The sequence below is a fragment of the Pristis pectinata genome, chromosome 15 (genome assembly GCF_009764475.1).
Source record: "Pristis pectinata isolate sPriPec2 chromosome 15, sPriPec2.1.pri, whole genome shotgun sequence".
NCBI lineage: Eukaryota > Metazoa > Chordata > Chondrichthyes > Rhinopristiformes > Pristidae > Pristis > Pristis pectinata.
In genome coordinates this window covers 40,399,022-40,426,975 of record NC_067419.1, presented here as the reverse complement: position 1 = coordinate 40,426,975, position 27,954 = coordinate 40,399,022, and the positions used below count along the sequence as shown (strand labels likewise).

The window sequence follows — 27,954 nt, the reverse complement described above, 5'->3', positions numbered from 1 at the left end:
CACTGACCCTTGCGGCACACCACTAATCACCAGCCTCAATTCTGAGAAATAACCTTCAATCACCACCCTCTGCTTCCTACCTCCGAGCCAATTTTGAATCCACCTTACTAGCTCCCCCTGGGTTCCATAATTCTATAATTTATCACCTGTAGTTTTGGACTCACCCACAGATTTGAGCATAATTTCTATACTTTTTCAAATACGCTCATTGTTTTAAAGACTTCTGTTAGCTCACCCCCAAAACTATTCTCAAGACCCTCCCTGCCTCCCTTGCCTATAGTATCTCAAGACATATTAGTGTTAACATCTTGCAGAACTCTCCCTTTGGTCACTGGTGAGATTATTGAAGTGTGTTGTATTTTATTCCCTCCTGACACATTTGTGAATTTTGGTAGATTCTTTTTGTCTTTTTATGAGAAATAGTAAGGTGTCCCCATCCCAAAAGGCCTGAGCAAAATACAGAACGAGACGTATTGGGTTTCTTTTGAAAGGAAATTGCACAAAACTGGGGATATTTATTAAAAGCCAATGGCATCAAGCATGCTTTGCTAATTGGGTTGCCTTTCCCCAGAGTATAAAGTCAATATTTTCGGTGCATTAGTGCTTAATACCACTCATGCTCAAAGGAGCATAAAACAAGTTTTTGGAAAAAATATGCCCTAGTGGTATCATGTTGCTTGTACATTAAAAATTTGCAGGGATCTTATAAAAATATCATTTAACTGCCCTCCCATGTTACACAATTTTATTTTGAGAAATCAGAGATCGATGCAGTTGAGTGATCTCCAAACTCTCCATGGGCTATGTTGAGGGAAGCTCCTTTTCTTGGGAAGAAGGCTGGAGACAGAGAGCATAGCCGAAAAATTAAAAATATCAACAGAAAATGCTGGAACATAAAATGCTCAGTAGGTCAGGCAGCATCTACGAAAGAAAAGGCGGAGTTTCAGGTTGAAGACCTTACATTGGAAATTTGGTTTTACCTTCTACAGATGCTGGCTGATGAGTGTCTCCAGTATTTTCTGTTTTTTGTTTCAGACTTCCAGCATCTGCAGCTTTTTTTTGATTTTCCAAGTCTAAAAATTAGGCTGAAGTTAGAACATAGAACATAGAACGTTACAGCACAGTACAGGCCCTTCGGCCCACAATGTTGTGCCGATGTTTTATCCTGCTCCAAGATCTATCTAACCCCTCCCTCCCACATAGCCCCCTATTTTTCTATCATTCATGTGTCAGGAAACATGACTACACTGAAACCATGGTAAAGTTTGGAACACTCTTTCACAGACAGCAATTAATGCATGGTAAATTATTCTTTTTTAACTAAAGGATATGAATCACTGGAGATACAAGTCTGTAATTGGTCCAGATGCAGGGCTCTGACCCCAAATCTCAACAGTTTCTTCCCTCCCCACAGATGCTGCTTGACGCACTGATTTCCTCCAGCAGATAGTAGATATGAATCAAAGGTGGAGTTGACAATTGAATGCGTTCATGGCTGGATGGGTTAAATGAATCAGTCCCCATACTTACTGTCCAGCCTAATAGGTAAGGTTTGAAGGATGAGGGATTTCAGTGACAAGGTTAGAACGGAGATGCTGGCTTAGTTCTCCTTGGTGCAAAGAAGGTTGAGAGATGATTTGACAGAAGTGTGCTGGTTTAAGTAAGGTGCAGGCACGGTAGTGTAGCGGTTAGCGTAATGCTTTACAGCGCCAGCGACCCGGGTTTAATTTCGGCCGCTCTCTGTAAGGAGTTTGTACATTCTCCCCGTGTCTGCGTGGGTTTCCTCCGGGTGCTCTGGATTCCTCCCACATTCCAAAGATGTACAGGTTAGGAAGTTGTGGGCATGCTATGTTAGCGATGGAAGCGTGGCGACACTTGCAGGCTGCCCCCAGAACACTATGCAAAAAATGTATTTTACTGTGTGTTTTGATATACAGTGACTAATAAAGTTATCTTATCCCCTCCCCGCCATTGGAAATATCTACATGAGGTGCTGCCTTCAAGAAGGCAAAAATCTACATCAAAGGTCCCACCAGCGGGGCCATGCCACCTTCTCACAGCTACCATTGGGCAGGAGGTACAGAAGCCTGAAGTCCAACACCACCAGGTTCAAGAACAGCTACTTCCCTTCAACCATTCAGTTCTTGAACAAACCCTCACAACCCTAATCACTAACTCAGTATAGCAACATTATGATAACTTTGCACTATAATGGACTTTGAGTTTTTTATTCTAATTATGTTCTTCCTTGTGTTATTTCGTATAATTTATATTTAATTTATGTTGCTGCTGCAAGTAAGTTTTTCATCGCACCTGTGCATGTATGTACTTGTGCATATGACAATAAACTTGACTTTTACTTTGATGTGGACAAAGAGAAAACAAATTTACATTCATGAGTCACATTTCACAATCTCAGATTGATCTAAAACCAACGTAATCACTTTTGCAGTATTGCCCTCAGTTGGTGTACAATTAGGTCCCACAATCGGAAATGATTTAAACAGCCATTTAATCTTTTTTTCTTTAGTGACATGGTTAAGGTATTAATGTTGGCCTGAATACTGTGAGTGATTTCCTGCTCTTCTTCCAATAATACCCTGAGACCCTTCTGCCCACCTGAGAGAACAGAGGAAGATCTTGATTCCATGCCACACCTGAAACCCAGTGTAGCATTCCTCAATGCCATACGAAAACGCCAGCCAGATTTAGCTGAAAAAAAGGTTGTTGACAGCACATAGTATTCCAACTTCCCTATGAAGTGATGTAATGCTAGAAGAAAATTAAGCATTCAACGATTTAAATATCTGAAGTTTCAGACATCAGAGGACAAATTTTAATTGATGTCTTTGCAGTGATATTGGCTTAGGAATATGATACATTTTCATTTGTAAGCTCTTTTAACATGGGAGATCTGCTGCAGAGCCATTATTTTGTATGTAATTAATCTGAATAGAAAAAGTGACTGGAGTTTCATTTTGGATAACAAAGGGCTGATTAATATGTTTCTCTGGTGCTGTAGGTGTTATGTATTTGGGGAAGATTGAAATCACTTCTGTTAGGTTTCTTAGCTTAAAGATGCCAGCTTATTCCTCAGCTACAAACAAGATTTGATTAATGAAAAATGCTGTGTTTTCCCTTGAGTTTCTTTCCCATTAAGTTCCGGGTTTCAATTCTCACCTGCAGCAGTATGTGCTAGATGGTGTGTTATTCAAAGGAAGAGGGATCAAATTTATGTCAAGATGATTCAATGGGACCAATCACAAGTTTCTTTAAACCTCCTGCTGTTTAGTTGCACACAAATTCTGAATTGTGTCAATCTGATAGTTTTAAATAATAAAAAAAACAGTAGTTACTTTAGCAACACTTTATTTCAAAAGCTGATGACTGAACGTTCATGGTATTACCATTGAAAAGAAGTATTGCAATGTTGTAACCAACATTTATATAGTGCCTTTAAAGCATTAACATATGCCAGGATGCTTCGCAGGAAGGGTATCAAACTATATTTGATATCAAACAACATGAAGGAGATATAGGCAGAAAACACTGGAAGCACTCAGCAGACCAGGCAGCATCTGTGGAGAGAGAAACAGCAAACATTTCAAGTCTGAACTCCTTTGTCAGAACAGGGAAAAGCAAATTAAAAAAAGTAATTTAAACTTCGGAGAAGACGATGAAAGGGATGGATAGAACAAAGGGAATATATGCGATGGGGTGAGACCAGATCAAATGGGTTAATGGGCATTTAGAGGTAGATTAAGCTTCTCTGCCTGTGTTATGTATTGCTAATAGCAGGGCATGCCAAAGAAAGCCAGGCTGTGCAAATGGAGGGAGAGAAACTAAAACAGATGGATAAAGCAATAGATTTTAAAGAAAATCCAAAAGAAGGAAAGAGTGGTAGAGGGTGGTGAGATTGAGAGCAGAAGTTCAGAGCTTTGCGCTTTTGCAGTAATGGTCATCAACAATTAAAACTGGAGAATTAAGAATTAAAGAGGAATTAAAACTGGAGGTGTGCCAGGGTCCAGAATTAGAACCGTACAGTTATCTTCAAAGCTAGAGGAGGTTACAGAGTCGGGGAAGGATAAGACACTGAGGGATTTGAAAACATAGATGAGAATTTTAAAACTGAGATGTTAAATATGCATTTATTGCTATTGCTGAATTATTTATTAGTAATCAATTAATTGTTACAGGAGATAAAACAATCTGTTAAACAATAATCTCTCTCTTTTTTTTGAAGGATGGTTAAAGGGACACTGATACTTATCATATGTGTGATAACCCTCTGGGGAAAATTGATATCAGCTGCAAACCCTCATAAAGGTACGGAATATTTCACATTGTCAACTTTTTTTGATTTCAATTATTTTGCCTGCCTTTGCTCACTGGCTTCATTAGCTGGTATCCTATCCATGAAAAAATCATGTACACAAACCGATAACTTACCCAGCTATTTGAAAAAAAATGAAAGGTTCAGTTTGCTTTTGACAAGATTGAAGTATGTTAGGCCTTTAATGATGTCTATTGAAGCCCAATATAATCTTGAATGTGTTGACCAGAGTGCAGTCGCCTTATTCATGTTAATTAACTTGTTTCCCTCTATAATCTTCAGCCTGGGTGCTGAGAATGTGGAAGCAGTAGAAACATGACTATAGCTATTGGTTCAACTCTGAAAGTTGTACTGAAAGATTTTATTTTAAGTTACTTTCGTAGTTTCTAAATCACAAATGCACTTTAACATTAATTAATATAAAGGAAAATAGGCAAGTCAATGTATTTGACAGATATTTGTTTTGAAGGATTAGACAACAGGAATCAGGAAATGTATGCTTCCTACATTCTAATAGTGAGTGCACTTCAGAATTCACTTTATTAGCTGTGCAACACTTCCAGACGTCCTGAGGTTGTGAAAGGTCCGGCAGGCACACAAGCCTTTCCTTTTACAGCTGTGGGAAGGGGAGGAGACTAATGTCAAACAGGAATGCAAAACTAAAGTGTGGCAGATGCTGGAAATCTGTGGTAAAAGCAGAAAATGCCAGAGATACTCCAGAAGTTGGCCAAAATCTTTGGAGAGGCACAGAACTAACAGAGAACAGAGACTGACAAGAACTCTTCACCTTGAAGCATTAACTCTGTTTCTTTCTCCTTAGACACTGTCTAACCTGCTGAGTATTTCCACCATTCTCTGTCTCATCTTGTTGGTTATTTTACCCTGGTTTTGTGTCACTTGTTCTTTATATCCAACTGCTCAATCAGTCCTACCTTGAGTTTCTGTCGACATCGTCATTTTGACTGGAACAAGAGACCAAATCTCTTTCCTTTCAATCTGCTGCTTCCCAGAGTGTCAGTTTCTCTGCGGGAAGAGGTGATGTCAGGGTGATTAGTAAAATTGGTAACGTGGTACCATCTGATGCCAGGAGAGCCTCTTTTAACCCCAGGCCCCAACATCCACAACTTTCTATTCAGGTGGCAGGATGCCACTGATCTGGTACCAGAGGGAACCAGATCTGGAAGTTGGGGATATGATTCAGACGAGCTGCTTAGCAATATTGCCCGTAGGCAGAGGAGATGCCAAAGGCATGGAAGGGCCAGGGTTTTCTTAAATGATAATCCTGATCCACAGCAAATTAAATTGTAGAGCTGCTGCCTCACAGCTCCAGTGATCCGGGGTCATTTCTGACCTCCAGTGCTGTCTGTGTGGTTTACATGTATTCCCTGTGACCGCATGTGTTTTTCTCTGGTTTCCTCAGACCTCCCAAAGGATGTGCAGGTTGGTAGGTTAATTGGCCAGTGTAAATTGCACCTAGTGTGTAAGTGAGTGCTAGAGTCTGCGGGGAGCCTAGGTACAGGGAACATTCATGGGGAATGGGATCATTCTGGGTGCCAGCATAGATACAACAGGTGGAATTGGCCTCCTTCCATAGAAGCACAGGGATATGTAGCATGGAAACCGGTCCTTCGGCCCAACTCATCCATGCTGACCAAAGTGCCTGAGTTAGTCCCATTTCCCCTGTGGTTTTAGCCTATAGCCCTATCCATGAACCTGTCCATAATATCTTTTAATGTCATAATTGTACCTGCCTCTACCATGTCCCTGTCTTTAAAACATTGTGATTATACCTGCCTCTAACATTTCCTCTGGCAGATCATTCCCTATACTATCCTCTGTGTGGAAAAAAATTTGTCCCTCAGATGTCCTTTACATTTTCCCCCTCTCACCTTAACCCGATGCCCTCCAGTTTTAGACTCCCCTACCCTGGGAGAAAAGGCTATGACTATCTTACTTCAGAACTGCCAGTTCTGACAAAAACTGGAAGGCTTGATATCTGAAATTGTTGAATTCATTGTTGGGTCTCAAAGGATGCAACATGACTAGACAGAAGATGCTATTCCCACTCTCCCCTCCCCCAGCTACCTATCACCACCCCCCCCCCCCCTCAGCTGGATCCACCTATCCCCTGCCAGCTCTTGCTCCAGCCCTTCCCTCCACCTTTTCATACTGCCTATCTCCCCTCTATCTTTCAGTTCAGACAAACTGTCTCAACCCGAAACGTCCCTCCATAGATGCTGTCTGACCCGCTGAGTTCCTCCAGTGTTTTGTGTGTCTCTCCATCTGCAGTCTCTTGTGTCTCAATTAAATCTTCCTTCAGTTTGCTCTGTTCCAAAAAAAACCAGCTCATTCTAGCTGGTCTCTCCTCATAACTATAACTCTCTAACCCAGACATCAACCTTGTAAGTCTCCGATGCGCCTTCTCTAGGACTTCTACATGATGCCGGTGACAAAACATACAGAGTACTGTCACAGTAGGTCTTTCAAATCTGTTTATTTACGATCCCTGATAACGAGAAATTGGGAAGGGTCTGTTGTTCGAAGAAAGGGTCTTAATGTCTGATGATCAAGAATGTATATTGCTGAAGGTATTGTGTGGTTCAACAGCAACAAACAATCTGGTGGAGGAACTCAATGGGTCGAGTAGCATCTGTGTGGGGGAAGGGAATTGTCGACGTTCTGGGTCGAAACCCTGCATCAGGACTGAGAGTGGAGAGGGGAGATGGCTGGTATAAAGAGGAGAAAGGGAGAGGTGAGAACACTGCTTATCTCCCTCCAGCAGTTGTCTCCAACCTTCACCCTCCCCTCTCCCCATCTGTTTTTTATCCCCTTTTTCCTCTTTACTACATCCATCGTTCACCTGCCACTGTCTCCCACCTCCACCCTCGCTCCCGTCCCCTACCTGGCACAACCTGCCTGTCATCTTACACCCCTCCTCAGTCCACCAATCACCTTGGACTCCTTTCTCGCCACTCCCCCTCTCCTCTTTTATACTGGACACCTCGCCTCTCCACTCTCAGTCCTGATGCAGGGATGCGACCCACAGAGCAACAAACACAAAGCGCTGGTGGAACTCAGCAGGTCAGGCACCTTCTATGGAGGGACATGAACATTCAATGTTTCAGGTCGAGAACCTTCATCAGGATGAAGGTCTCTGATCAGGATGAACGTCCAAATGAAGTGTCTTGAGCGGAAACATCGACTGTTCATTTCTCTCCATCGATGTTGCCTGACCCGCTGAGTTCCTCCAGCAGTTTGTGTTGATGGCTCCAGATTTCCAGCATCTGCAGTCTCTCTTAACCCACATATGCTGCTTGACTTGCTGGGTGCTTCCAGCAGACTGTTTGTTGCTCCAGATTCCAGCATCTTCAGTCTCTTGAGTCTGTATTGTGTGGTTGTACTCACTGACGGAATGTAGGTGTCGTTGGCCGGGCCAGAGTTTAATGATCAACCAGAGTAGTCCATGAGATGATGAGCTGCTTCCCTGAATTGCAGCAGTCATTTTGGCGAAGGTATATTCACGTTGCTGTTAGGTAGTGAGTACCACACTGGGATCCATCAGCGGTGACGTGTTCCCAAATGTGACCGGGGATAAAATTGTAAGTACCTGCTACCCCTGACCCAGGTGGTTGCATGTTTGGGAGATGTTGTTGAAAATACATTAGGGACATTTAAGAGACTCTTAGATAGACACATGAATGATAGAAAAATAGGGGGCTATGTGGGAGGGAAGGGTTAGATAGATCTTAGAAGCAAGGATAGAATGTTGGCACAACATTGTGGCCGAAGGGTCTGTACTATGCTGTAGTGTTCTAGTTCTAAGTGTAGTGAGCTTGCTGCAAAGCATTGTTGGTGGTGGGGAGTGAATGGTTACGCTGTTGTATAAAGTGCCAATCATTCAGGCTGCTGTTCCAGGGTGGGTTGAGCTTTCTTGAGTGTTGTTGGAGCTGTATTCAGCCAGACAAGTGGAGAGTATCCCATCAACAACTTGAGCCTTGAGATGATTTTCTATTATTTGCTGTATAATACTGGACATCTGAGCTGGTCGTGTAGGCACAGAATAGATTGTGACCAATCTAATTAAACCTGGATTATGATAAAAACCCCTCACACTCCCCACTCCCCAACCTCATCCCCCTTCTCCAAACTCCCAGAATGTTAAATGTGGGGGATTCACACATACGAGAGCATTACATGTCAAGGGAAGGTGATTAGAGCCCTACCTTTGTGAGATATGATTGTGTTGACTACCCCAAATGCAACGATGATGAAAAGTGACAACATTGTAGATAATTTCACAAAAACATAGTTATTCCATTACCTGGAATTGGTGACAGAATCTTCTGAAGGCAATTTTGTTTGAAGGGAAAAGGCCTGACAAGCTTGAAGTTTAATATTACACTTAGTGATCAGAGAAATGTGAGAAAACTGTCAAGTAAATTAGTGGAATATTCTTTGGACCCACTGGTTATAAATGACAGACTAGATACTTGGCTTCTGATGAGATAGAGCAAGTCACAGTCCATATAATGCAATCAGAGAAGGAACTGAAGAAGGATAAAACTAGATTTCCTTTTATTGGGTGTCCAGGCAAGTTATATCAGCTCATGCAGGCCAGCTTAATTCTAATTTCCTCAGTTGGATAAACTTCTTTATGATAGTGTATGGGGCATAACTCAAAGGCTGCTTAAGCAAGTTTCCAAATGAACTCAGAGCAAAAAATGACAGCTGTAACCAACTGGAAAGTAGAAAAGAACATCCTTAGAAGCATTTACTAATTTAATATTGGAAAAGGAAGTGTCTTCCAGACTTCATTTTCAACTTTCTAACAAGTTTTGCTCCACTCCTTTGCAAGCACGGTAGTGTAGCGGTTAGTGTAACGCTATTACAGCGCCAGCGACCTGGGTTCAATTCTGGCCGCTGTCTGTAAGGAGTTTGTACGTTCTCCCCGTGTGACTGCGTGGGTTTCCTCCGGGTGCTCCGGTTTCCTCCCACATTCCAAAGACGTATGGGTTAGGAAGTTGTGGGCATGCTATGTTGGTGCTGGAAGTGTGGCAACACTTGCGGGCTGCCCCCAGAACACTTTACGCAAAAGACGAATTTCACTGTGTGTTTCGATGTACACGTGACTAATAAAGATATCTTATCACATATCATATCTCATCATATCTCATATCTCTATTAGGTCACCACTCAGCCTCCCTTGCTCCAGAGAAAGCAAGCCTAACCTACCCAATCTCTCCACATAGTTAAAGTCCTTCAATCCAGGCAACAGGATTGTATAACATTTAGTGCTGTCCACCAGGATAACTCTGTAAAGTCATACAGCATGGAAACAGGCCCTTTGGCCCAACTCATCCATGCCAACTGTATTACCAAGCAAGCTAGTCCCATCTGCCTGCATTTGGCCCATAGCTCTCTGAACCTCTCCTAACCATGTACTTATCTAGATGGCTTTTAAATGTTGCTAATGTGCCCTCCTCAGCCACTACTTCTGGGAGCTCACTCCAATTACGCCCCACCCTTTGTGTGAAGAAGCTACCCCTGATGCCTCTTTTAAATCTCTTGCCTCTGATCTTAAACCTATACCTTTTGTTTTTAACACCCCCTCCGTGGGAAAAAGATAATGTACTTTCACCCTGTCCATGCCCCTCAGGATCTTATATACATCCATCAGGTCACCCCTCAATCTCCTACGTTCCAGGGAATAAAGTCCTAGTCTATGCATTTGAGGCTACGTCTGTAGCCTCATTTTCAAGGCAAGTCGTTTTAGAGGTGGCTTGAAAAATTGAAAATGTGATATTGCTCCTTTAAAGCTGCTCGAATTACTTTGATTTAAATCTTCCTGTTCGAGATTTTCTTTTGGTTATTACCTTGGCAAAAAAATGAGTGTTTTTGGTTATTAAATAAAACCTTTAGGCAAATGCATCAACTTTTGGTTTCAATAATTAATTGCAATAAGTTGGGAATGACAATAAGTATTACGTTCCACAGTCAATGCCATTGCCACCTGCATTTTAGTAATCCGGATTCTCCCCTCCCCTCTAATTACTCTGTCCCAGCACTGACTAATATATTCCATTATGTGACCACAGCCAAAAATGATTGGATGCTAAGCCACACTCTGAAAGCAAAATGCATGGCTGATCTCAGTAAATATAATTTTAATACAGTGTTTTATCATTGTAAAAATAAAAAAGACAATCTTTTAGGATAGGGTTTCTGTGTGTCGTTATCTTTGGTTGTTAGTGATCAAACTTGAAAATTTTAAGTCCATCATAAATTATATTTTAGTTTAATAACTTTTTTTGAGGAAAAACACAGTTGTCCTTGGAAGGAATGCAAGGCTAATTCACAGGAATGTGACTAAATATGCAGCTTATTTAGATTACATCCTTATTTGTATGTAAAAATACAAGGTTTGTACATTCCCACATGCGGACACTAGGGGATGGTTTTATTCGATTGAGCTCTTTAGGTTTTTAAAGGAATTAATTGCACAAGTATTGAGAAACTACTCTCTGCTTGTAGGGGAGTCTCAGACAAAGGGACAGGAACTTGGAATCAGACCAAGGCGAGAAGTATAGAAACTGCTCCCATAAAAAGCTGTAACTGTTAATTAATTGGTAATTGGTTTATTATTGTCACATGTACCGAGATACAGTTTAAAGCTTTTGTTTGCATGCCATCCAGATAGATCATATCATACATAAATACATTGAGGTAGTACAAAAGTAAAAGCAATAACAGAATGCAGAATACAGTGTTATAGTTACAGAGAAAATGCAGTACAGGTAGACAACTAAAGTGTAAGGACCACAATGAGGTAGATTGAGAGATCAAGTGATCATCTTTGGCATATAAGAGGTCCATTCAAGAGTCTGATAAGAGCGGGATAGAAGCGGTCCTTGACCCTGGTGGTACGTGCTCTCAAACTTTTGTATCTTCTGCTCCATGGGAGGGAGGAGAAGAGAGAATGACTGGGGTGGGAGGGGACCCTGATTATGTTGGCTGCTTTCCTGAGGCAATGGGATGTGTAGGCGGAGTCAATGAAGGTTTGCATGATGGACTGCAATTTCTTGTGGTTTTGGGCAGAGCAGTTGCCATACCAAGCTGTGATACATCCGCATAGGACACTTTCTATTGTGCATCTGTAAAAATTGGTGGGATTATTGGGGGAATGCCGAATTTCCTTAGCCTTCTGAGTAGTAGAGGCGCTGGTGTGCTTTCTTAGCCATAGCGTCCACGTGGCTGGACCAGGACAAATTGTTGGGGATACTTACACCTAGGAGCTTGAAGCTCTGAACCATCTCCACCTCAGCACCATTGATCCAGACGGGAGCACGTACTCCATCACGCTTGACATCAGACCGAATCTGTTTCTATATTCCTTATGCCACATGCATAAGGGACATGGAAACTAAGTAGGTGGATAAATTTGCTCTTGATGGTGGAATGGTTGAATGGCCTGTTATTCCTATGAACTTAGGTTTTGTTATATTTCTACTTTGCATTGTTTAAACCTATTCTTTGGAAAAGAGCCTTGCATTTAAAATGAAGATTGTTGATCTACACGTGAAGACATCCATATTTATGTCGACTTTATTGAAGTGTCTCCAAAATACTATTCCTCATAATAAAGGTTTTGGTGATGTATTCAGGCAACACCTGATGTGAACAAGTAAACAAAAGACCATTTCCAATCGAGTTCATGTGATGTTGCTGTTTGATAGGATTACCCACAGGGGGTGCTGTTGTTAGTTTTATTAATGCTGTTGCAGGGAATTTGCAATTGTATTGGCTGGAGGAAAATTTAACGTGTCACTTGCCCCCAAATTCCACATGAACAAGTTTGCATCGAGGTGGACAAAGAAGCTCCTTTGGCATTTTGACAATTAATGAACCTTTAAACCCTCCACTCTCAGTCCTGATGCAGGGTTTCGACCTGAAATGTCGATAATTCCATTCCTCCCACAGATGTTGCTCAACCCACTGAGTTCCTCCAGCAGATTGCTCGTTGCTTCAGATTCCAGCATCTGCAGTCTCTTGTGTCTCCAGTGAATCTTTAAATATTGATGAGTGATGATGGTGAGTGGGAGACCTTGGCTGTAACCTGGATGAGGAATACTAAATCTACTACACTGCACCTGATCTGATATCCTGCATGCAAACAAATGCTTTACACTGTATCTCGGTACACACGACATTTATAAACAAATTATCAATTACATATGATCCTTGTCCTATATACTTCTGAGATCTGGATAACCTACAGTAGAGACCTCAAGGCGTTGGAAAAATACCACCAAAGCTCTCCCTGCAGAATCCCTCTGATCCACTGGAGGGATAAGTGAACCAGTATCTGTGTCCTCTCCCTGGCCAACATTTGGAATATTGGGCCCTATCTTTCGTCTGTCAGCTCTGTTGGACAGGCAACGTCATATGCATGCATGAGATCAGACACTCGATCTTGAGCTTCATACCGGGCAGATAGAGGAAAAGATTCAAGGACGTGTTGAAGATGCAACATCACCATCGTCTTCTGGGAATCTCTGAATCATGACCACTCAAAGTGGAGAAGCATTCATAATAGGATTGAGAAACTTGAGTTTACTACATCAGGAACACACTGAAGCCCTGCCAAAGCAGCAGAAAGAATGGACCACCTCACAAACCATCCATCCACCCATCCCATTGGGTATCTCCTATCCCATCTGCCAGAGTCTGCCATTCCCACATTGGCCTCATCAGTCACCTTAGATCCCACAAAACCAGAGTGGAAGCAAGTCATCCTCAATCCTCAGGGATGGCCACAGAAGAAGAATGCAGACAGACCTCATTTTGTTCCTGGGTCAGTCCTTGGACTGCGAGTTCATTGTGTTGATTACATTCTTCCTGATACTTGTGTTTTCAAACTTAGTCAGTTTTGAAAGCAGAGTGGCTGTGACTATATAGAGATTTTAGTGCTACCTCTTGGAGTGAATTTCTGGGCAACAAGCTTCTGAAAGGGTTTGACAAGATAGAGACTGAGAGGGTGATTTCTCCAGCCGCAGAGTCTTATCTCAAGATAAGTACCATTTAGGACTGAGATGTGGAGAAATTTCATTACTCATAGGGTTATAAATTTTTGCAATTCTCCATCCCAGAGTACTGTGGATAGTCAGGCATTGAGTTTATTCAAGACTTGGACAGATTTTTGGACATTAAAGGAATCAAGGGATACTGGGATCAGGTGGGAAAGTGGACTTAATGTACAGAATTGGCCACAATCTGATTGAGTGGCTGAACAGACCTGACAGACATGTGGCCTACAACTGTACTTGTTTCTAATGTTATGTTGTTTTGAGTGACAACTCTTTCCAGTTTTGCACTAGATCAACTGATGAACTATGCACAACTACTGAGGAAATTGTGAGGAACAACAAGGCAGTGTCCGCTTTGGCCTGCCTCCTTTGACCCTCACCAATTTTTATCGATGCACCTATCCAGATGCATCAGGCTTGGTATGGCAAGTGTTCTGCACGAGACCACAAGAAACTGCAGTGAGTTGTGGATACAGCTCAGCACAGCACAGAAACCAGCTTCCACTCCATGGACTCTGTCTTCACTTCTCGCTGCTTCAGTAAAGCAGCCAATATAATCAAAGACCCACCCACCCTGGACATTCTCTCTTTTCCCCCCTCCCATCGGGCAGAAGATACAAAAGCCTGAAAGCGTGTACCACCAGGCTCAAAGACAGCTTCTATTCTGCTGTTATAAGACTATTAAATGGTCCCCTAGTACAATAGGATGGACTCTTGACCTCACAATCTACCTCGTTATGGCATGGCACTTTATTGTCTGCCTGAACTGCACTTTTTCTGTAATTATAACACTTTATTCTGCATTGTGTTATTGTTTTCCCTTGTATTACCTCAATGCACTGTGTAATGAAATGATCTGTATGGATGGCATGCAAGACAAATATTTTCACTGTACCTTGGTACATGTGACAATAATAAACCAATTTACCAACAGTGGGGTTCACTAACTCTAGATATACACAATGTTATTCCAGTCTAAATTATGCTCTGAGCAGCAATTAGTTTTATATGTAGTTTAATGCTGAGGCTTGGGTTGAGGTTCCTTTTCACATGCAACATTGAAGTGCTTCCATCCCCTTCATAAATAATGTGTCACTAACAAAATTGCATTCTCACAAGTGCATAGTTTAAGAACTGCTTATTTCCACAATCTCAGCAGCAGAACATTAATTACAAGGAGAAATGAGGCAATCTCCCACTTTTCATTAAAAGCTGAATTTCAGCCCATTGATCAGTTCTTATGCTGGTGGTGATTCAGCATGTGCAACGACCTTTGGCTCAGTCCACATAGTTACAACGTGGGGATGTTCACAATGGGACTTTAGCCGTAATTAGCAGCTACCAAATGGGAAGCTATCAAGAAAATCTGAGCCCAGTGTGTAAAAGGTCTCAATAATTTTCATCCACGAACATCACTGACATTACAGGACACTGTCAAGACTTACTGCCTGTGGTCCAAGGCTAATATAACTGATGACTCTAAAAGTAGATTGTATTGGCAGAGAAGTATTCAGTAATTCTGTGGATTCACACTTTCTTCTCAAAATTAAGCCTATTTTGGGAAAGTGCTCTACATTTTAAGCAACCTGATAGTCTTGGATTTTTAGACGAGATCTTTGTCATGGTAATGTGTTTTTTTTCTCGAGTCTGTTTTCTGATCTATGTTTCCTGTTGGGATTAATGCAATGCGTTTGGGGATCTGGAAACTGTAAGGCAGACCATTGATTTACCAGCACGGAGTCTCTACTTATTTCACCAGCTGCTGGCCTGTTGCTTATGGTCTTTCTTACATACAGGCTGTCTCTTGGTAACGAATGGGTTCTGTTTTCACAGATGTCCATAAGTCGATTTTGTCCATAAATTGGAAACTACTCAAAAATCACTTGATATGGTAATTATACCTCTACAGTATTGTAATGAATGACATTTGAAGTACATAAGACTGATAAGAAAGGACAATTACTAAAAGTGGAGAGAGAGAGAGAGAGAGGAAACTAGTTCTGCCATTCGTAGGATGTCCGTACATTCATCAGACCTCTGAATTTAATAATATTTTGGGAGCACTTTCGTATGTAGGGGAGTCCATAGGTTGGGTGTTCATAACCCAGGGATAGCCTGTGTATGATATTTTCATTTCTCTACTGCTAAGCACTAGTTGAATACTTCGGGGACTGCACATAAACAAATAGGATAATGGATGAAATATTTGTCTCCAATTTGATTTGTGCATATATATAAACAAAGATTTGTAAATACTTACCAGGTTAGGCAGCATCTGTGGAAAGAAAAACTGAGTGAATGTTTCAGGTTGAAAACCCCTTGGTTAGTATCAAGCTTCAGCAGGGTAGCGGAGGGATGGTTAGAACAAAGGGACTAACACTGATTGGGTGAGGCCAGGGTTGGCTTGGGGGGTAAACTATAAGCAACAGTCATGTGGTCACTGGATTAAATTTTAAATTTTTTAAGTTTTATTTACAACGTGGTAACCGGCCCTTCCAGTCCAATGAGTCCGTGCCGCCCATTTTAAACCCAAATTAGAGAGATTGTAGTCCATTGTTCATCAAACAATGAAATGAGGGCAGAGAGGGTGAGAACACAGACAAAGGAATGTAAATGTTGTGAAATGCAGGGCTACAAGACCGGTCTGGCCGTGCTAATGGAGACAGAAAATCTGAACCAATATAACAGCTGGATGATCTGGCCAGTTCTGACAGAGAACAGAGAAAGAGAATGACTTGAAGTTGTAGATTTGAGTATTGAAGCCGGAGAGCCGCAGTGTGCCCAGATAGAAGATGAGGTGCTGTTCTGCAAGCTTACATTGGACTCCATTATAACCATGTAGGAAACTACAGGCAGGTAGGTCAGAGTGTGAGTGGGATGGAGAGCTAAAGTGGCAGACAAGAGGAAGCTTAGGTTGCCCCAGTGGACTGAAACAGGTGCTCCATACAACAGTCACCCAATCTGTGTTTGGTTTCTCCAGTACAGAGATCACTGTGAACAGCAGATGTAGCACACTAATTCCAATCTCTCTGGAGCACCTGTGTTCCATGGGGTGACTCTAGGCTTCCTGTTACCTGCCTCTTTAATTATTCATCCCTCTCCCACTCTGGCTCTGACCCATCTGTCTGTGGCTTTCTGGAATGTTATAACAAGGCTCAATACACGCTTGAGGAACAACACCTCATTTTCTGTCTGGGTACACTGCAGCCTTCCCATTTTTAGATTGAAATCTACACCTTCAAGTGGCTCACACCCTCTGTCTGTGTCAGAATTGACTGGGTCATCCCTAACTGCCCCCTTTCACCAATCAACCAGATGTTCTTGTTTACAGCTCATTTCCCGGCCAACCCTGCCCTCATTGTCTCAGAGACAGTCCCTGTGTCCTATCCACCTTTCCGTCACCTTCCCTGCAGTTTAATACCTATGTATTTGTCTCACTCCCAGTGTGAAAGTTGACCCGCGCTGTAATAAATCAGACAACAGCAGAACCAAAGAGTGTACAATTAATGCTTTATTATTTTAACGCTAGCGTGAGTGAGGGATACAGAGAAAAAGTAAACAGTGTAACCCGAGCTCTGTACTGATCCCCACTCAGAGATTTACAGGTTAGTGTCCCTCCTTTTATACTTAATCTAAAGAAACCTATGTGGGAAACTGCACATACTAGGGCAGTTGCTCACAGCAAACTTCTGGCAAAATAAGATGTGCCCTAAGCACTTCTTTGTTTCTCGCCAGCACCTGCACACCTTGCAGTCATAACTATAGTCACACCATGGTTGAAGCAATATCACACCATGGTTGAAGGAACAATAGCTACACACCATTAACCCTTACATTTCCAGTTGAACCCTTATACTTCCAGTTGCCTTTTACATCAGCTCTGTTTCTCTTTCCACAGATCCTGCCTGACTTACTGAGTAATTACTGCATTATCTGTTTTTATTTCAGATTCCATCATCTGTAGTTCTTTGATTTTTTTGCCTTGTATTGAAACTGGAAAAGCATAATTCATTATTTAAGAAAATGAACTGTAATTTCAATGACTAATGTATATTTTGAAACTGGAGCAACATAATTTATATATAACAAGACTGGCATTCAAATGTAACAAAGCTAAACTTTCACCTATAATACGACTAAATTTATTCATAAAAGGACTCAAATTCATATATAAGATTCACATTTATGGAGAACAAGTTGACATTTATGTGTAATGTGACCTGTTGCATACCATGCTATTTTCAGTGACAGCAGGATATAATGAAACCACGTAACATTAGCAAATAATTTTGGGGTTAATATCACATATTATCTCTTCTAAGTCCAAAACTATCATTTTTGTACCCACTGGGCAAATATTTATTCCTTCTTCATTTTACCACAAACAAGCCAGACTGTGTGTGTGTTTGAAAGGTGTTTAAAATTTGCAAGGCTATGCTGGTTATCATTTAGATACAACTTGAAGTCTCGTCGATTGAAGATTTACTAAGTGTTCCAATTAGTTGCACCACAGGAGGGCTTTTTTATTCAGAGAGGTCAGTAATTGGTGTGGTCTGGGACAGTTCATTTGCTGCAATTTGCAGGCGAGAGGAAAAATTTCCAGTTAATAGCCACATGTGTGAACCTGAAGGTTCTTAAAACGAACAACAAGAGAAAGAAACAGAAGAATTAATTACTTCTGTAAGCAGATTGCTATCCGACAGCAAGGACTTATGTTTCTCAGCATTAGCAGGGAAATATTTGACAATCAGCCACTGTTGCTGACATGATTATGCAATGCACTTGTTACTGGGGCGGTAAATTAGTGGCAACTGCAGAATATTCAACACCATTTTACAAAACCATGCACAGATAAACAAGAGGGCACCACCATTGGCTGTTATCCTGCCTGACACTTCAAGATACCAAAGAAAAACCATGCTCTAAGATCCATTCTCCTTGAAGCTGCCACAGAGTGACATCTTAAGCTTAATTGAGAAAATACAATTTGAAGCTTTTCTTCAGGGAAGGAAATATACTATCCTCTCCCATATGTGATCCCAGAACTACAGGAAGCGGTGTATTCGTAACTACCCCTCGAAATGGCTTAACGGTTCAAAGGCAATTGGGAATTGACAATAAGTGTTTGCCTAGCCAATGACTCTGACATCCCTTGGAAGAACAAATAAAATACTCCAGAACATGAGACTCTACTATTTTAATTATTTTATATTTTTAAAACTATTCTCTCTTCTACCTGACTTGATTAAGAAATTTTATGCAAACAAGCGACCACTATTCAGTAGTCAAACTGTATATAGGCTAAAAGAAGGGGCATTCAAATAGCAATTCCTGGCAACACAAGAATAAAGAAACCAGCTGTAGCCAAATGACTCTGCATGGTGGCTAAGAGGTTAAGATATGTCTTTCAACTCTTCTTAGAGTGAAGAGGGTTTCTGCAATTTGTTCATTGTGAGGTTGTTCACTGTTATTTTGTTTTATTACAATAGCATTATAAGAAGTTATTATTAACACTAGTGTTAGAAGGTAATTAATCGATTGCTCTTCCCTCAGCCAACTGTTAAATGGAATGAATAACTTGACGTAAACAGTTTAATTGTTAAAATTTGATTTAACCCTTAAAAGGAAAGAAATGACAAGACTTTTTGGAGCCATTTGTCAATGCTTTCTGTTGTCAGAATGAACTGTTTCATTGACAACTTTACACGATTGATGGCACAAGTACCCTGACACAAAAGGTTATGACCTCCTTTGGTGACTAGTGCCCAGAGGTTTGCACTATTGATCTGCAGACAAGTTCCAACCTCATCATGGCAGCTGGGGAATTTAAATCTATGTTATGGATCTGGAATAAAGAGCTATTACCAATAATGGAGACCTTGAAAATACTGAATTGTTGTAAATATTCATCTGCTTTTCTAATCTTTTGAATGGCTGATTTGGAACATCACTTGGAACTACAGCTTAAGGTTCCTAAGCAATTTAATGCACTTGGAGTGTATCGCTGTTAAAGCAACATCAGTTTTATGTAGACGGCAGTGTGTTGTTTTACATTCACTGATGTCCTATGGGGAAGGAAGTCTGTAGTGGTAAGTGTAACGCTATTACAGCACCAGCAACCCGGTTCAATTCCGGCCCCTGTCTGTAAGGAGTTTGTACGTTCCCCCTGTGTCTGCGTGGGTTTCCACTAGATGCTCTGGTTTATCTCCCATATTCCAAAGATGTACAGGTTAGGAAGTTGTGGACATGCTATGTTGGCGCCGGAAGCGTGGCGACACTTGAGGGCTGCCCCCAGAACACTCGACGCAAAAGATGCATTTCACTGTGTGTTTCGATGTACATGTGACTAATAAAGATATCTTACCTTACCCAGTCTAGTCCATGTATGACCACAGAACCAAAGCAAATGCTGCATTCTTAACTGCCCTCTGAAGTGGCTTAACTGTTCAGAGGCAATTTGAGCTGGACAATAAATGTTAGTCCACTGAGTGATGCCCAGATCCCGTGGAAGAACAATAGAATACTCCAGGTCATGAGCTCCTAATTTCTGAAGAATGCTGCAGGATGGAGGAAATGCTGTATCATTGGGAGGTGCCTTACTCTATTTAAATAAAAGAGGTCTTGCAGCTGTTTAAAATAGATGTTAAAGTATTCATGGCATTATCTGTAGATCAGGGAGGGTTCCTGATGGTCTGACTCATTGAACTCAACCAAAGAAAGAAAGCATGTCCTTTTTCTTTTCAATGTTTATTGGATTTTCCCTGGAATTCTAATGGATTCTTCAGGGAGATAACAGTAAGGGGCAAGTCCTTGCTTGTTTTTTTGCCAAGTCTTGTTTACACTTCCAAAGTTTCTTGATGTCCATTATCAGCACTGATTTCTGACAAGGAACGGCCTTTGTTTGGTTAAAACTGCCATTTGAGTACCAAGATTGTCTCCATGGTAACAATGCATAGCTGTTTGGTGGGTCGCACTGGGAGCCATGTTGATAAGGGCAAAAGCATTCAGGAATGAATGGCTGCTCAGTATGGGTACAGTAGGCAGTACGTGATGTCAATCATTGGCAATGCTGACTGACACTAACACTCCTGTATCGGACCTGAATGCTCCAGCATCTTTGAAACACTCACAGCTGCATGTGTTCACCTGCTTGGGTACAGATGATGCACGTAATTTGGAAGTTAGCTTAGATGCAGGATCTGAGTCACCAGCCAAGAGGACTAGCGCCAGGGAAAAAAGGCACTCTTTAGAGGGATAATTCACCCCTAAGTAATCATAATTATTTATGAATAATCCTATCAAACCAAATGTATACATCAGAGCATGCCATGTCCCAGATGATGGTGAATTGATCTGCCCAGTGCCTTCACCTGAGTTGTTGGTGCCTCAGGGCTCTAGTATGGAAGCTGGCTAACGTAGAATCATAGAGAGATACAGCACGGAAACAGGCCTTTCTGCCCACAGAGTCTGTGCTGACCATCAACCACTCATCAACACTCATCCTACAATAATCCTATTTTTTAATTCTACCCACATTCCTATCAATTCACCCCCCCCGCCCAGATTTAAGTTCAAGTTCTAGTTTATTGTTGTCATAGGCAGAAAAACACAGGGTATAAATGCCATGAGGTTTAGCTTTTCGCAGCAGCAGCACAGTACGTTACAAACACCGCAGTTGCTGGAAATCTGAAATAAAAGAGAATGCTGGAAATACTCAGCAGGTCAGGCAGCACCTGTAGAGAGAGAAAAATAATGTGCCTAGTAGGAAGATGCTGTTCCTTGAGATAACATTAGGCTTCATCGGAACGCTTTAGCTATTTACCACATGAATTCTCCATCCCACTCCCACTCTGACCTATTTAACTTTGGCCTCTTACACTGTTCCGATAAAATTCCAGTACAGCTCTTATTCTTTGCCAGCTCTCTGTAGTTGCGGAAAGAGTGCTAGTTTATCAAGGTGTGCCAATTTATGGGCTACTTCCTGAGGTTATAGCTGTGAGAGAAGGTGTTACTAATATGGAAAAGTTGACTCCCAATGGCCACTATCCCTGAGGCACTTTGCATTTTTTGGAGCTTTCTAAAACAGCATAAGTGGAACTGCTTAAATTATTTTAACATTGCTAAAATAGCGCATTAAACTTCTAGGCTATAGGTCCAGTGTAAGCAAATAGTAGACAATATCTTTCTGTGAACTTTGAGATGATGTATGCATAGTTTTAACTCAACAATCAGCCCAGACTGAAGAACATTTCATGATTCAGAGTATGTGTGGATAACTTCACTGAGTGTTTGAGTTATTGTTTATAGAAGTATTGTTCTTTATTTTGACATGTGGCAGGGATTTAAAAAGAACATTGTTTTATGATGTTCCATCACTGAATGATACAGTGGAGATGTGAGGGGCAGTATTCAGTCCTGAACTGTGTGTTTGTGGCTCCTCTCCAGATGATGTGATTCTCATTTCAGCCATTGTATCTAAGTTTAGGACATTCCTTATCCCTAAACCCCTTCTTTCCCCCACCCCCCCACTCCTTTGTCTTCTGTTATTCCTGTGGCTCCCTTCCCCTGCCTTGATGACCTGCCCATCTCCTCTCCTCCCCTCCGCCATCCTTTATTCCATGGTCCACTGCGGTCTCCTACCGGCTTCCTCCTTCTTCAGCCCTTTGCCTCTTCTACCTATCACGTCTCAGCTTCCCCCCTTCCCCCCTCCCCCACCCACCTACCATCCCCCTCTCACCTGGACTCACTTATCCCCTTCCTGTGTGTGCTCCTCACCCTCCCCCCACCTTCTTATTCTGGCTCTGCCCTCTTCCTTTCCAGTCCTGATGAAGGGTCTTGGCCCGAAACATCGACTGTTTATTTCCCTCCATGGATGCTGCCTGACCTGCTGAGTTCCTCCAGCACTTTTTGTGTATTGCTCCAGATTCCAGCATCTGCAGAATTTTTTGTCTCCTTATCCCAAGGCAGTGGAGTCTCCCTGTCCCTCACCCCCCCAATTTGGTTCCATCTGCCATTCATCTCTCCCCTAATGGTTCCCATTCTCACCTTCTTTACATCAGAATCCAGCTCTGGTAGCCCTTTGTGTTCCTGCTTATCTCCCTCCAGCAGCTGTCCCCCATCTTCACACTCCCCCCATCCCCCCAACCTCGCTCCATCTTTTTTAAAATCCTTTTTCCTCTCTCTCTCTCTGCCTCCATCTATCATTCACCTGCCACTGTCCCCCAACTCTACCCCCTCCCTGCTCCCCTCCCCAACCTGGCACAACCTGCCTGTCTTCTTACACCCCTCCTCAGTCCACCAATCACCTCAGACTCCTTTCTCGCCACTCCCCTTTTCCCCTTTGTACTGGCCATCTCTCCTCTCCACTCTCAGTCCTGATGCAGGATTTCGAACCGAAACGTTGACAATTCCTTTCCTCCCACAGATGCTGCTTGACCTGCTGAGTTCTTCCAGCAGATTGTTTGTTGCTTCAGATTCCAGCATCTGCATTGTCTTGTTCTCTGTAGTGTTTAACTTTGGGAGAGACACTATTGGCAGTATTCTCATATCTCTTATCGGGCACTCAGAGAGCCACACACATAGGAAAATGGAAACACTAGTTTCTTGAGCGTATTGGTTCTGTAAGTGACTCAAAAGGAAGAAGTTAATAACCTGGTGTATTTTGCTCTCCATGTATATAATGCTATAAACTTCAATTCTTCTAAAATATCTTTTAAATTGCTTTTTATAAATCTTCAAGTGCAGGTATACCCAGGATTCTAGTACCATGGAACACTATTTACAGTGTAATAATTAACATTTCTCAATCTGTAACTTCTAACGAAGTTCATCCAAAATCAGTAAGCTTCATAAACAAAAACTCCTGGGCGTTTTATACCAGTAAATTATCCAGTGGATTAAAGCCAACACATTCACAGAAGTTTCTCTGAAATGTCCACTAACCCAAAAGACTACCATGCATAATTTCTCATTTACCCGATTGTTTTGGTGAAAGTGAATTAGTGAAGATTATTTTATAAATGACTTCATTTTATCCTGGAACAGAGATAAGATCTCTTTATTAGTCACATGTACATCGAAACACACAGTGAAATGCATCTCTTTGTGTAGAGTGCTCTGGGGGCAGCCCGCAAGTGTCACCACGCTTCTGGCGCCGACATAGCATGCCTACAACTTCCTAATTTGTACGTCTTTGCAATGTGGGAGGAAACCAGAGCACCCGGAGGAAACCCACGCAGACACACGGGGAGAACGTACAAACTCCTTACAGCCAGTGGCTGGAATTGAACCCGGGTCACTGGCGCTGTAATAGCGTCATGCTAACTGCTACACTACCGTGCCTGCCCAATCTCCTGGTTAGAAACAGGTCTGTTATCAAATGCGGGCAAATGGTACTAGCTTAGATGGGAATCTTGTTCGGCATGGACCTGTTGGGCAGAAGGACCTGTTTCTGTGCTGTATGACTCTATGACTCTCTGCCCCTTTATATTTAGGAACTCATTTGTGCCTGAAAAAAGGAAACAAGTACTCATTAGGGATTCTGTTCATATTCATGCCTTTGATGACTTAAACAGAAAGTCTACATTCCTGCCACAGAAAGATTTCTCCTTCACTTTCCCTTCTTTGTCCTTGTCACTTTGTATCTTAAATGTGTGTTGTGCCAACTCCTTTGGTTGAGTTATTTTCAAACTTAGCTAGCCTGGGATTTTTGCTGCTAATAACCCAGTAGAATGGGCCAGTAGTTGACAGCTTGCAGCTTTTCTTCTGAATAAAATCATTATGTGACAGCAAATTTCCAGCAATATCTGATTGATGAAGGCCTGCGGTGATTCTGTTTTTCTGTTGACATTTGGTTAAATGGGGACATTTGTCACCAATGGTGCAATTTGTGCTCTCCCCCTCTGATACTGGTGAGTTTTATTTATACATTCATCATTTTCATGGAAGGTAAATAAAGACTAAAGATATAAGCACTATATTTGTCAAGGCTTTGCATATGTGAAACAATAGCATTCTTATAGTAAATCCACCAAAATGACAGATTTAATATTATGTTTCTTTTCCCAATCTGATTTTTGCTAACCTTTTTATTAACTTTGCATTTTCTTTGACAAGTTCGAGCATGGAGAAGAAATACCTTCATTCTTTGTTAAGAATAAGAATGGCCATTCTCTTAGTTATTTTGATCTCTCCATCATTGACTAATACGTGTCATCTGAGCTTGGTGGTGGCTCTCTTTTTGGTTTGGCCTACTTACTATGGTACAGATTGAGGCCACTAAGACCCTTGGGTCCGGGCCAGCTCCCAGCAAAGCAGTTCCAATAGTCCCATTCCCCTTCCCCCAGTAGCCTATTCTCTCTCACTTGCCCATCAACACCCCATGGGTTCTTTTGCCAATAACCTACACTAAAGGTTAATTTATATCAGCCAACTAACTTACCTTTGGTATTGGTATTGGTTTATTATTGTCACTTGTACCGAGGTACAGTGAAAATCTTGTCTTGCATACCGATCGTACAGGTCAATTCATTACACAGTGCAGTTACATTGAGTTAGTACAGAGTGCATTGAGGTAGTACAGGTAAAAAGAATAACATTACAGAGTAAAGTGTCACAGCTGCACAGGAAGTGTGGTGCAATAAGGTGCAAGGTCACAACAAGGTAGATTGTGAGGTCATAGTCTATCTCATTGTATAAGGGAACTGTTCAATAGTCTTATAACAGTGGGATAGAAGCTGTCCTTGAGCCTGGTGGTACGTGCCCTCAGGCTCCTGTATCTTGTGATCTGGAAGGAAACCAGAGTGTCTGTCAGTAACAGAGGAACATGCAAACTCCACGCAGACAGCACCTGAGGTCAAGATCGAACCTTGGCCCCTGGAGCTTTGAGGCAGCAGCACTAACTGTGGACTTGAGCACAACAGTAAAGCCTAGAGTTCAGTACTCAGGGACAGCTGAATTGTTAAAACTTCTCTTTGCCAGATAAGATATTAAACCAGTCTAAGATGTAAGACAAATAGCAGACCAAAGAGTGCCCCTGGTTCATTCATCCCTCAACCAACATTGAGTAATTACACCAACTGAAATTTGCTGGAAGCACCTTGCCTTCCGCACTCATTGTTGAGGTTGGATTTGTAACTGATTTGTATTCGAAAGGCTGATCTTTCTGGCCAGAAGCATTCAGAACTCATTCAGTGAGATCCTGCTTGGTTGCAGAAACATTATAATTAGGCCACAAAGGTGGACCACAGCAAATAACGTCTACAATAGCTGTGAAAAAAGATACCCTCAGCTTTGCCATCTGTCAGATTTCTCAATTGCCCGATATCTAGAAGCATTTGAATACAATTAAAAATGAAATAAACACGTTAAAGGTAATTAAAATTTAGAAAAAAAGGCACCTAAAATACAAAAGACACTTTCAACATTAAGATAAACTCAAATAATTAAAAAGGTGTAATTTACATTCTTATCTTCCTCCCTCAATGCTATAAAATCTCCATTCACATGACTGAGCTTCTGGGTGCCAATCTAACCTGCCGCAGGTTCTGTGAACTGACTATAGAACATACTGTGACTGTAAAAACAGGTAAATAAAGAAAAATGTTTTCTTGACTCTCTTACCAGTTGACAATACAATCTATGGTGGAGCAAGGTATTGGTGGGAGAGCTTAAAACCACTGAATGTTTAGTTTACTGACTAGTCGTTGGAAAGAATTTTAAAAGCAATATTATGCAGGCAGTGTTCTGTCTCCTGACGTAGCCTCAGCACTAGTTGGTTTTTCCATTTTACTCTCCTTTAAGAAGATAAAAAAAGCAAAATTCTGTAAAAATGAGAAAAGCATGATAAACACATTAAAGAAATGATATCAAAAAGGTTAAAAAAAACCTTATGTTTCTGAGAGCGATTGAGAAGGTCAATGCAGAGGGACTATTTTCTTTAGTTGGAGAGCCTAGAAGGGTTAGGAAGTTGCGGGCATGCTATGTTGGCGCCGGAAGCGTGGCGACACTTGCGGGCTGCCCCCCAGAACATTCTGCGCAAAAGATGCATTTCACTGTCTGTTTCGATGTACATGTGACTAATAAAGATACCTTGTAAAAAAAGAGTTGTCTCGAGCTACAATAGATTGAGATGAGGAGACTTTTCTTTACATAGATGTATGCAGGTCATTGAAGTCCTCTACAACAAAAACTCAGCAAATCAGGCCTCATCCGTGGGAAGAGAAACAGAGTCCACATTTCAGGTCAGAGACCCTTCATCAGAAATCCTCTATCTTGGAGGGCTGTGAAGGTCTGGCTGGACACTCAAATCTGAAACTGATAATCACTAAAACAAAAATTTAAGGATATAGAGACCAGGCAGAAAAGTGGATGTAAGACACTGGATCAGCCATGATATTGAATAAAAGTACAGACTTGAGGAGCCCAATGGCCTACTTCTGCTTCTATCTCTTCATGGAACAAGAAAGTAAAACAAAAAAAAAAGAAGGTTGTGGTCTTAGTAATGTAGAATAGGAACAAAAATGGATTAAAATTTTCAGGAAGAATGGATCAAAGGAAAAAGTGAAGGAAAATTGGTTAGGGTTTGGCTAGAGAAAGAAAGGCAATGAAAGTACAAAGAACAGGAGGATAAAAAAATGTCACATTGTCCAACCAGCCTAGTTATAGATCAAGTCACTTTCAGGATGTCTCACCTTGATTGTTCTCTCTCTGGCAATACTGATTGTGAAGTGCTTTGGGAGCTCCAGAGGAAATGATGAGGTACTACCTCAATGCAATTTCCTCTCTCTTTTGTGATACATATGACACTTCACCGATCTTTCTCTGAACTCATTCCACAACCCATTACCCTTTGCATGAAAAGGTTTCAGTTGAATTACCTTCTTATTGCTAACTTACTAATATTCAAAAAAAATTGAAACCTTCAGTGAGCAATTTCCCTGGATCAGTTTTGTGATTTCCCTGTACAGTCTTAGAAAAAGTCAATTAAATCACCCAGAAGTCTCCTCTTACCCTCAAATGGCTCCACATTAATGTTGGATATGTTTAAATGCAATTTGATTTGTCTTGGATAACAATGAGCGATATAAGAACAGAAAAATATATTGAGAAAAATCTTTTCTGGAATTAATTATGGTGCCAAATGAGAAAGGAAGGTGAGAAGGAGATTCTTGTACACTACACTTCTCAAATTAGGGTCTCAGCAGGACCTTAAATCTGCCGGTTCTTGGAGGGGTACGTGTGTTATTCTGTAATGTAATTTCACAATTCTGTGTGTGTGCATCCATAATCTCACCAGGTTATTAGGGTAGGTGAGAGGCAGGTTGGACCTGTACCTACACAAATCCTGGCTTCCAATGAATTGTTTGGAAGTTCCGTGCATGCATTTATATAAACACTTGTGGCAGTCATTATCATGATTGTGGAATCATAGGATGGTAACATAGGCTGAATGAGGCCATTCAGCCCTTTGAGTCCATTCTGATTCTTTGTGTTTGATTGCAGGTCATCTCACTCCACTGCCCTTCCCTTATAGCCCTG

General features: G+C 41.5%; 1 protein-coding gene across 1 annotated transcript in view; it reads left to right on the top strand.

Annotated features, from left to right (window-relative positions):
* Positions 1–27,954, top strand: part of LOC127578419 (chemokine-like protein TAFA-2) — a 192,207-nt gene that overhangs the window by 69,121 nt on the left and 95,132 nt on the right. The window contains exon 2 of the mRNA XM_052030427.1: positions 4,244–4,326. Coding sequence (XP_051886387.1) covers positions 4,245–4,326 — 82 coding nt within the window. The 5' untranslated portion in view covers position 4,244. The remainder of the gene's footprint in view (positions 1–4,243; positions 4,327–27,954) is intronic.